This window comes from Lottia gigantea (genome assembly GCF_000327385.1).
Source record: "Lottia gigantea unplaced genomic scaffold LOTGIsca_8, whole genome shotgun sequence".
Taxonomy (NCBI): domain Eukaryota; kingdom Metazoa; phylum Mollusca; class Gastropoda; family Lottiidae; genus Lottia; species Lottia gigantea.
In genome coordinates this window covers 4,490,891-4,502,918 of record NW_008710662.1, presented here as the reverse complement: position 1 = coordinate 4,502,918, position 12,028 = coordinate 4,490,891, and the positions used below count along the sequence as shown (strand labels likewise).

The 12,028-nt window shown below is 32.6% G+C and overlaps 2 protein-coding genes across 2 annotated transcripts; one reads left to right on the top strand and one right to left on the bottom strand.

The window, feature by feature from the left end:
• Window positions 1-187: 187 nt before the first annotated feature.
• LOTGIDRAFT_211230 (hypothetical protein) lies at window positions 188-3,934 on the top strand. Its single transcript, XM_009067118.1, has 7 exons — window positions 188-305; window positions 494-659; window positions 798-827; window positions 978-1,049; window positions 1,209-1,355; window positions 1,710-1,815; window positions 2,288-3,934. The coding sequence occupies exons 2-7, from the start codon at window positions 591-593 to the stop codon at window positions 2,563-2,565; spliced, it is 702 nt and encodes a 233-aa protein (XP_009065366.1). The 5' UTR covers window positions 188-305; window positions 494-590; the 3' UTR covers window positions 2,566-3,934.
• A 2,590-nt stretch (window positions 3,935-6,524) lies between these two features.
• On the bottom strand, window positions 6,525-6,922 carry LOTGIDRAFT_78614 (hypothetical protein; the record flags this gene model as incomplete). Its single annotated transcript, XM_009066791.1, has 2 exons — window positions 6,525-6,583; window positions 6,781-6,922. Coding segments are annotated over 2 exons (201 nt in total), but the record flags the coding sequence as incomplete, so codon positions are not given.
• Window positions 6,923-12,028: the final 5,106 nt, after the last annotated feature.

Sequence of the window (12,028 nt, the reverse complement as noted above, 5' to 3'; positions counted from 1 at the left end):
ATGATGCAACCATGTTTTATGATGAATGATGTGTTGTTTTCAGTTATTTTCTTAAGAAAAGTCGTTCAATGAAATGAACATGAAAACCCTATGGAATATGGATTACAATACATGTCTCAGAGAAAGTGTTCAAATAGCCCCTTTATGCTAATTTGAATATTGTTTATATGATCAGAAATGGAAAAGGAAGAGAAAATAGAACTATGTAATAATGATCAAGAACAAGAGACAACTCCAATCTCTAAAAATCAGCTAAAGAAACTTAAAAAAAGAGAGAAGTGGTTACAGGCTAAAGCTGATAAAAGGTTTGTTACAACCGTTTAACATTATCTCTGTAAATCAATACCAGTAATCCCTTAATTTTTACAATGTCAGAGAAAATTATGTTGCAAACCTTATATTGCATAAATAGATTGCATACCAGTAGTCTTAAATTAATTTAACTCACCAAAGATGGTAAATGTTAAAATCAAATTCTGTATTAACAATTTAGGGCTTGTGAAAGGCAGAAGAGAAAGCGGAAATTTGCAGAAGCCAGAGAGAAGGGTGAAATTCTTGGTCCAACTAGAAAATCATTAAAACGGAAAGGAATGAAAGATTCTACATGTTGTGTTAGAGTTGTTATTGACTGTTCATTTGATGATATGATGACCAACAAGGTATTTTATTTGAAAAAGCTTCCAAAATAGGCTGTAAATGTAACCATGTAAATTGACAATGTAATTTTCTTTCAGTGTTCTTCTGTTCCCATCATGTATAGTATCAATCAGTTTTACTGTTTCTATTTACACTTTCAGGATGTTATACATTTAACTCAACAAATTCAAGTTTATGCAATACCGTAGTTCAAACAAGATGTTAGGTAAAAAAAATCAGTTCAAATTGTAGCGTGTGAATAATTTGAAAAATATTATGTCTTGAAGCTAGTTCAGAAAATTTACTATAGTTGATTAATTAATATGAATATTATTTTGTAGTTCTATGTGAGTGGTATAAGTGGTAAATTAAAACAGAGAATAGAAGGTATTGGTGATTATAGAGGATGGGATGTAAGTGTATATAAGATATAGATTGATTAATGCTGCAAGAAAATGTTGTTATGAACAAATTTGAAATGTTGACTTGATTTTCAGTCTACTTATTAGGATCTGTGATACAATTTTGTTATATGATATTATGTATTTATCCAGCTGTATTGATTATTTTAGATCAATATGAAAGAAGAAAGTTTTGAGACATTATTTAAAAAAGAAGAAATAATATATTTATCAAGCGAATCACCTAATATATTATCTACTATAGAAGATGATAAAGTCTATATTATTGGAGGTTTTGTTGATCATAATCATTATAAGGTTAGACAGTTTACTGTAAAATTGTGAATATAGTGTGCACCCCTTCCCTGCTTCCAATAATATATTTATCAAGTGATTCACCTAATTATTATCTATTTTATAGACAGTCTGCATTCTTCAGATTTAAATTTTTTTTTTCTCATTACTGTTTGGCAATTTTGCCTTTATATTTCGCAATATCTCAGGTTCTATTTAATTACTTACTCATTTGAATTTTAACTGGTATTTTTCTATTTATGTTATAGTGCCATCTTGTCTAGTATGGAGATGTATTAACAGGTTCTGGCTATTTATGTAATAAAATGATATGTTTCAAAAGTTTCTCTTCTTTAAATTTAAGTATTTGATTTCCAGGGATATTGTTATGAATTAGCTGAGAAGAAAGGTTTACAACATGCCCAGTTACCTATTGGCCAGTATATTGATATGAAGGCTAGAAAAGTTTTAACTATTAATCATGGTAGGTTATTATATTGCGTTAATGGTGATCAACAAAGTAGCAAATTATAAGGACAGTTGTGCTATTGGTTTGACCAATTGTACCTTAGTCTCAGAAAAGTGAATTTTTTAGCTCAGCTAATCATAATAGTGCTAACCGTCAAAATTTTGAATTTAAAATCCATCTGTGTCAAGAATTATCCGTCTGAGAAAGTTAAATGATGACTAGTCTTTTCTCAAAAAACACCGACATATATTTTTGTACATTTCTAGTACTTCCTAAAACTATTCACATATAAATGGAGGTCCAAATCAACACCCGAAATGGCAAACAAGTTTCTTTAAGAAGTTTTAGAAGTGGAAAGCTTCACTGCATGCCAAGTGGATATAAATAATAACCAAGAGTATTGATCAGAAAATATACTTGCTTCTTAACTGAAGGAATTGGTTTTCAAACATTATAGATGAATAAACCAAATTATTTGTAATTTCAGTGTTTGAAATATTGTTACGTTATACAGAGTGTAAAAATTGGCAAGAAGCGTTTTATGCAGTTTTACCTCAACGAAAAGGAGCTATTTATAAAAACACTTCTGAAGACCAGTCCTCTTCCAATGAAGGTCAAGAATCTAATTGTGATATTGAAAACACTAGTTCAAAAGATAATGGAGAAGGGAATGTTAGAGAGTTGAAACCTGAAGACAATGGTGATTCTGTATCTAAGGTTGAGATCAAAATAAACAATGATAGTTCTGACAATCTTGTGACATAGTAGCCTAAGTTAAGTGGTACATTAAATAATTTAAATAATGTTTAGATGATCTAAATTATCTATAATTTTGGTATGGAAGTATCAAAAATTAATAATAACTCTCCAACATTGGTGGGGTAGAACTAGTGGTTAGGAAAACAAAGCAGATATATATCTTTGGACAATCAAAGGTTATGCTTTTCAAGCATGTATAAAGATTTGATCCTTTAAGGCATGTAAAATGTAGGGTTTATTGATCTTATACATTCTGCATGAACTACTGTAAATTGAAACAAATTTGGTTGAATTAGAACTATCCCATTCTTGGTGTGGAAGTGCAATTTTAATTGGTAGTTCTATTATTTAAATATTATTTTTTATTGAATAATGTTTTAAAACTCAGCAATACTTTTGGAGGTTTTAATAAAAAATTTCTACGGTAATTACAGTGGATATCAAAATTACAGTATTTAAAAGAATGACTAGTCACACAGCAAACTTCACAACATCATAAAAATACTGTATGGTAATTTATAAATGCATTTTTTTTTACAAAATCTACAAATTAAAATATATTTACAATACCATATAAATGTATGATATTTACAAATGAAAATGTTATTGTATCAAGAAATAAAATATATAAAATAGATTAGATTTTTTACAAAATACAACCAAAATACAACTTAAATGATTCAGAGGTGGTTACTTAATTAATATTGGCAAATATTTGGTAACTCAACTGTGGTTTGCATGCTATTGGTAACTTAATTTTGGTTGGCATACCATTGATTACTTATTTTTGGTTGGCATACCATTGATTACTTATATTTTAGTTGGTATTCCATTGGGGACTTAATTTTGGTTGACATACCATTGATATCTTAATTTTGGTAGGTATCTCATGGGTAACTTCAGTTTGGTTGGCATACCATTGGTAACTTATTATTGGTTAGCAAATATTTGGCAACCCAACTGTGGTTGTAATATCATTGGTAACTTATTTTTGGTTGGTATACCATTGGTTACACATTTTTAGTTGGTATACCATTGATTATTTAAATTTTTGCCATATCATAGGAAACTCATTTTTGGTTGGCATATCATTGGTAACTGGTTTACATATCATTGGTAACTGGTAACTTAATTTTGGTTTGCATATCATTGGTTACTTAATTTAGTTTGTATGCCATTTGTTACTAAATTTTGCATTTGTGCATTTTGGTTGTCATACAATGGTAACTGAATTTTGGTGTACATATCATTGGTTATCAAGATTTTCTTTTTAAATTGATAAGCACTCATGAATACCAAAGTTAAAAACTAGCCAATTTAAAAAGTATTCATAGATTGGAATGGATTCCAAGTACTATTACTAGTAAAATTAGTTTCCATCATACCACTAGTAGGAAGTTGTTTTTCTAGTACATTTAATGGTGCTTGTTGACTTTGTGTGGCTGGTCGAAACACCTCAGTTGATGGAGGTTGGACCATGTTATCTAAATAAAAGACACTATGTTTGTATATACACAATTTACTGAATTTTAATTTAAAGCTTCGCTAGCATATTAAACACTCTATGTCAACTTTAAAATGTAGAATACACAGCCACATTTATAATTATCAACAAAGTGTTTAAAAAGATAGAACAGTACTCTCTGAGGTAGAAAAAGTGATAATTGAAAGTACATCACAACAGAAAGATTTGGACTAGACCAACAAAAGTTTTTATTGCCAATTATTATTTTTCAGGATACATCAATTCTTTGTTACACATTACTTACAATCATCAGTATCTGTTACTATAGGTTTACTAGTATAAGGTGATGGTACAGTCATTTCTTGAATTTTATCCACTGTAGTTCCAGACCATTGTGGATTTTCTTCTAAAATTAGTCTGTAAATGATATAGTTCACTAATTATTATTACAAATGGTTTGGGTATCGATGGGGTGCTTTTCGGAATTCACTAACAATAACCATAATACTAACCATTCAACTCATTTTGGTTATTGTGCGACTTTAAAAGTCATATGATCGTTATAGTTATTGCACTGTAGACTTCTTCGTGAATGCCAGTACTCTTTCTTGTTGAAGGCTCAATAGGTCTACCGTTATAGACTTGTCTACGCTCTGCATCGTATTCAGCTGAATGGAAACCCGCCGTGAAATGCGGAATGTTGAATGTTATAACGCCCCCCCTGCAAATCTTTTTCAACACTTACCTATCTGCTTTGCTCTGAGATCCTTGTAATCTGTCACCATTAGTTAGACTGTTTGTTTCACCAATCGGTGGTAAGAATGAATTCATTTTGTCTTCATCCAGAATATTAATAGGATTTGGTGCGGGATTTTGATACTCCTCTTTTCCAATCATTGCAGCTCTTATCAATTCCATTACAATACCTTTTTCTAAAAGTAGAATATACGTGTCTTGACTTTATAAGGATTTTTACTTTTAAATGTTGCATGTTTATAAAAAAAAAAGAACTACATTTAGGCCTATTGTAAATCCGGTAAAGGATTAGATTAATGTGTCATTAAAGTTATATCTTAACAAACTGACTGACTTCATGATCAGTTCTTCTACTTCTACATCTCTACTGTTGTAACGAGGACTTCACAATGGTCATTTTTGAACAATATGACCATTCTCGACTTTCAATCGTCAAATCGAGATGCTGCAGCCAAAAGGTTGTATTCCCATTGAAAAGATTCTACCAGCTGGTTGATGTCGTTTACGTTTTTACTAAACATAAAACTTGAAGAAACGCATTCATTTTATTATTCATCTCTGGACATGAACAGAGGTCTTGTCTCCTTACCTCTTTCTCCAGCAGAACATAACCATTGTTGAACAGCGTTAGTATCTTCTGTTTGTAGAATTTGACATAGCATTGTCATCACCTAGAATGAAACAAATATGACATAAGCTTTCAGGAAGAAATGCTTTTAACTATATGACTGTGTTTTTTCTTGTTTCTTGTACCATTTATAATGCTGTATTTCAGTTTCAGTGGCATACAGCATAGGCCTATATACACATCCCTGAACCGTAACCAGGCTTGATTGTCCGGAGGGTCATAATATATATGCAACAATGGAATTAGTTGGTTGAATTTTTTCAGGGTAGCAATCCATTTTGTGGGGCACCCCCTTCCCCCCTGTAGCTGCGAGCCTGAAAAATCCGTCAAATACCGTAAATGTAATTGTAATACCATTATCTATCACCGATAGCCTGTGCATATTAAGTTATATAAGAGTTTGTCTAGTAATTCTAGATTCAGTGCATACTCTGCTCTACATTCTGGCTATTTAAATTGGAATCTAACTTACCATATTCTCAATATCAGGATTCATAGCTATATGTTCTAGTGGTCCACCAGGTATCATTGGTCTGTTACCTCGTCTGGAAGCTCGAGATAAGGCTCTGGATGGTGGTGGTATCAATCTACCAGTATCTCGAGAATACATCGTAGTTCTCGGTCTTTCTTCTTTTGGTCTCTCTTCAGTATTTAATTGATCTGTGAAGGCCTTTAATTGCTCTCTCCAAGCTTCGTTTACTGGCACTATCAATATAACATACACTCATGAATACGCGAATTTGTTTCGGAAGAGTGGTTTTTGCTTAGAAACAATTTTCCGTCATCGTCGTATTAACCCATAAGTTATGTTGCACAGCTTTAATAGAAATTGAGTCATATCAATATATATCTACATTGTATTTCAAAATATCGCATGGTAATTGAATTTTTATAAAGACGAAATGTTTTCCAAGAAAATCACTTACCTAAACCCACATTAGGAACAGCCTTTTCTTTGAAAGGATAACTATTTAAACCAGTAAAATAATCCAGACCAGTAACTGTGTTGATCTGATGTCGATTAGAATCCACGTTCAAAGAATTAACAGGAATTCGACCTGGATAGTTTCCCAACTTTGATAAATTGTAACTATTGGGAGGGAAATTTAAACTGTATTTGTTGGTAGCGAAATGTCCATCATCATTTACTGAACAAATTGGAACATCTAATAAACCTATAATAGAAACAAATTAAGAGTTTTAACTCATAAGTACTTCACGAACGATTAACTGTCGACATGGTTAAAAAAATTGACTTTCCAAACCATTTAATTTGTATGCAGCAATATTTTGTCATTATCGACAATAATAACCTTGAGAATGTCAAATTTTGCGAGTCATTGTCACTGTCTAATAACAATTATGTACATACCTTTAAAATGTCGAACTCTGTGGGGATGAGGATTGTGCCTGGTGAAAAACTGACTTCTGCTCAGCTGTCCAAATCTGTTACCTCCTTGCGTGGCAGGGCGATCTCTTATAAACATATTAGGTGTAACTGGGTGACCATTGGATGTGTTATCCCTGACAAGCAGAGCTCCTGTACTGGGTCTAAATACTTCAGAGAGGCTCATTCTGAAATAGTAAGATTTAAAATGCAACACTGAGAATAGTGCTAATAAATTGAAATTTTTCTAGTGCTAATATCAACATAAAAGAAATTCTTAACGTTATAATTGACTTATTGCTTTCTGTCGAGTTCTTAAAGTATAACGCCATTGTGAGTCTAATCAGTTAAGATATAAATTTAAACTTCAAACATAAAAGTTGGACACTGTGGTAAGGTGCACAGTTGAAACAGGCACATGGTCATAGAAACACCAATTTAAATGAAATGAATATTGAATTGAATACCTTACTACGACAGAATCAAATTTTGATGTTTGGTTCCCAACTATGCTTGTGAAAGGCAAAGAGGTACCAATAGATTGTGTAAAAATGGTTAGGGGTACGAACAGGCCCGTAACTATGGGGTAGGCGTATATTTGCACCCCCTCCCCCTTGAGGAACAAACTGAAGCTGAAACCAGTATCTGTGAGCTATTCCCTCCCATGCAAATGAGGCCGCCCACCTATGTGCAGTGTTATATTTTATAAGGGCTAATATGGAACATAACCGGTTGTTTATAGAAACATATCTATATGTTAGTAATGACTTTGAACTGTTCACCTAGGCTATACAGGTATAAAATAATATATCGAAATTATCAGACCATTCATTAATATACAATAGCCTTAAAAGTATAATACAATAATGTCTATAATATTTATAACTTGCTTTTAGGACATCACTGTTACTATGTAATTATTTCAATGTCTCGAATTATTTCTATTGGAAAATCATTCGAAATATCTCATTTGCATTAATCAAAAACTTAATATGTTTCTTTAAATTATTGAATTATTACTTCAAATTTTGTTAAAATGCATCTATATACTTTTTCTTTCCCTTACTTATTCAACATAGGTGAATAGGGTAGGTTTTAATCTTTCAGAAAGAATTACAGTTTACGGTTTCTCTTATGTCTTTGATAGTCACGTTTCTCGTATGCGAAAGATTGACACCTCTCTGTATTCTATTAAAAAGTGTATTGAAATTATCAATTGATAAGATATGTTGTAAATGAATAAGACAATCTAACAAAATCTTGTGAAATACCTTCCACCTCGGGTTAAAAAGCAATAACCTTAAATCCCTTTGAAGATGTATACGTAAAAAAATAATATGAATTAAAGTTGAATATAAATATTATAACAAATAATTGTCCTACCTGTTATATTAATGTTAAACTAAACAGCTACTTATCTATTGGTAAATGTCTGATAGAAATACACTTATAAGAATAGTCAAATGGGTCTCCCTATTGTAACTTGGTAACCAGGGACGCGTTAACCCACTGTGTTGATTGAATACTCTAGTTTGAACTATGTAAGCATAAAGAAGGATTAATGATTTAATCAGATTACATATTTTACCAATCTTAGTGGGTGATAATGCTAATCTATAAAACTGTTCGGTAATCTATAATAATAAGTGGTATTCATATTACAGTCGTCTCTTAAGGTAGACCACTGACAGCCTCAACAAAGAAAAAGTCATTTAATGAGACGTCCGTTGATTTTTTTATTATCATTATGTTCCGTCGACACTATATCATTTAGTAAAGGAAAGTTAAGGAAAAGACTCGATATTAAGCAATTTACATTTTCTTCGTCGCAAGAACGATTTGAAAAAGATATTGCATATTCACTACAAAAATGAGATAGCCACTCCCCCTTAATGTATTACATGGGGAAAAATTTGATAGTTGGAATATATTTCATTCCTAGCAAGTTGCTTTAGTCATAGATCAGGTGTTATCTCACGATATATTAGTCAAATTCTAGTTTTGCGCACCACTTGGTTATGAATAGTGAAAGAAGTAATTCGCGCGGAAAAAAATCAAGACGTGTATAAGATCTGTAATCAGGTTGTACATAGTTTCTTTGAGTAAGTAAACATGATATTATCTTATCACAATATCCTCGTATTTCTGAAAAAATGAAATGTGCCTTATTACCTCTTCAAATCTTTAGATTTAGGTTGAGGATTACCTTGACCTCATTAAATTTGTAATATCCGCTTTTAGTGAGGTACGACTTGGAGAAAAATTGTGTTACGTTGTTTTTTGTTTAGAATGTCTATCACAAATTCATGTCTGATCGTATTAAAAGGATCTGACAGAGCATTAAATCGTTCATTGTAAGATTTTCAGTCAAAATCATTCAGAATATTGAAGATATTTATTAGTATACAATATATAGTTTAAAGTATCTAACCCCAGATAGAGATTGTTACAACCACTGTTCCCAAATCGGTAACTTAAGCGGTATTACATTGTAGCTTCCGATCAAAGTGACTCCTTCTGCGATCCAAAGTTACGTATGGTTAGTCAAAATCAAAATTTATCATGACGATTTGCGAAACAAATTAAGTTTTTCGTGAAAATCTTCTGCGAAATCTTTGAAAGAAAAGGCAACTCTCGACAGTCTCTATAACCTTAGGAACGTCAATGGAAAGATTGATCTGAATTGCAACCGAATTTTTATCAAATGCGAATTAAAATGAAACTTGATTAGACAAAACTAAATTTATAAAATAAATTGATAATCAAATTTTTCACTCTAAATTGAACCATGAATGGATCTATTATCGGGAAAATTTAAATTTTTAAAGGTTTAAAAGGTTTTTATCCGGCATTTCTTTGCCACGAAGAACATTGTCTAGTTGGAGCAACTTCCCTTCTTTCCCGACCTGGTTCTGTGTGATTTTTTTTCCTTTTTTCAAAACCCATGGGGTCATCAAGGGGATCTGTTTAAAGACAGAGGTCACCAAGAATCCCAGGAAATCTCAGGAGTGTATACAACGTTGCAGAAAAGGGTGACGAGAAAGTGTCTTATACTCCAGGTAGATTATTTCGAAGGGGAGAACTCTTATATTTGGAAAGTAGAGTATATAGTTTTAGATATAATCAGCATAACCACGATGATATGCACTGCAGTTGTACAGAATGATAAACACATGATATGAATATGGACGAAATGATAAATAGGACAGTAAAGAGCGGATGTACGGAATGATAAACAGTACATAAAAGAACAGATGAATAGAATGATAAACTGTGTAGTGAAATGAGATGAAAGTAATGAAGTACACCAACAATGTGTTGAAGAGCAGATGGACAGAAATGATTAACTGTACGAAGAAGAGCACGTCGACGGATGATGACCAGTACATTAAAAAATGCAATGAATGGAGCTTTACGTCCTTCTTTTCCACGGTGCTTTGAAGAGCACATGGACAGAAATGATAAATAGTACATTGATGAAAAGATAAACTGGCACGCGCATATAATTATAAACTGTACGGAGTTAAACTGTACATTGAAGAGCAGATGGACAGAATATTAAACTGACCATTGAAGAGCAGATGGACAGAATGTTAAACTGTACATTGAAGAGCAGATGGACAGAATGTTAAACTGACCATTGAAGAGCAGATGGACAGAATGTTAAACTGACCATTGAAGAGCAGATGGACAGAATGTTAAACTGTACATTGAAGAGCAGATGGACAGAATATTAAACTGTACATTGAAGAGCAGATGGACAGAATATTAAACTGACCATTGAAGAGCAGATGGACAGAATGTTAAACTGTACATTGAAGAGCAGATGGACAGAATGTTAAACTGACCATTGAAGAGCAGATGGACAGAATGTTAAACTGTACATTGAAGAGCAGATGGACAGAATATTAAACTGTACATTGAAGAGCAGATGGACAGAATATTAAACTGACCATTGAAGAGCAGATGGACAGAATGTTAAACTGACCATTGAAGAGCAGATGGACAGAATGTTAAACTGTACATTGAAGAGCAGATGGACAGAATATTAAACTGTACATTGAAGAGCAGATGGACAGAATGTTAAACTGTACATTGAAGAGCAGATGGACAGAATATTAAACTGACCATTGAAGAGCAGATGGACAGAATGTTAAACTGTACATTGAAGAGTAGATGGACAGAATATTAAACTGACCATTGAAGAGCAGATGGACAGAATGTTAAACTGTACATTGAAGAGTAGATGGACAGAATATTAAACTGATCATTGAAGAGCAGATGGACAGAATGTTAAACTGTACACTGGAGAGTAGATGGACAGAATATTAAACTGACCATTGAAGAGCAGATGGACAGAATGTTAAACTGTACACTGAAGAGTAGATGGACAGAATATTAAACTGACCATTGAAGAGCAGATGGACAGAATGTTAAACTGTACATTGAAGAGTAGATGGACAGAATATTAAACTGACCATTGAAGAGCAGATGGACAGAATGTTAAACTGTACATTGAAGAGTAGATGGACAGAATATTAAACTGATCATTGAAGAGCAGATGGACAGAATGTTAAACTGTACACTGGAGAGTAGATGGACAGAATATTAAACTGACCATTGAAGAGCAGATGGACAGAATGTTAAACTGATCATTGAAGAGCAGATGGACAGAATGTTAAACTGTACACTGGAGAGTAGATGGACAGAATATTAAACTGACCATTGAAGAGCAGATGGACAGAATATTAAACTGATCATTGAAGAGCAGATGGACAGAATATTAAACTGTACACTGGAGAGTAGATGGACAGAATATTAAACTGACCATTGAAGAGCAGATGGACAGAATGTTAAACTGTACATTGAAGAGTAGATGGACAGAATATTAAACTGACCATTGAAGAGCAGATGGACAGAATGTTAAACTGTACATTGAAGAGTAGATGGACAGAATATTAAACTGATCATTGAAGAGCAGATGGACAGAATGTTAAACTGTACACTGGAGAGTAGATGGACAGAATATTAAACTGATCATTGAAGAGCAGATGGACAGAATATTAAACTGACCATTGAAGAGCAGATGGACAGAATGTTAAACTGTACACTGGAGAGTAGATGGACAGAATATTAAACTGTACAGAGCACACGTACAAAATGATAAATGATACAATGAAGAGTACATCAAGAGAATGATAAACAATACATTGAAGAGTGCATCGACAGAAAT

Excerpts from the sequence above, each read along its gene's own strand:
- LOTGIDRAFT_211230 (XM_009067118.1), top strand. The coding sequence starts at position 591 with ATGAAAGATTCTACATGTTGTGTTAGAGTTGTTATTGACTGTTCATTT. Across the intron at positions 660-797 it reads ATGATATGATGACCAACAAG|GATGTTATACATTTAACTCA; the intron begins GTATTTTATTTG and ends TTACACTTTCAG. Across the intron at positions 828-977 it reads ATTTAACTCAACAAATTCAA|TTCTATGTGAGTGGTATAAG; the intron begins GTTTATGCAATA and ends ATTATTTTGTAG.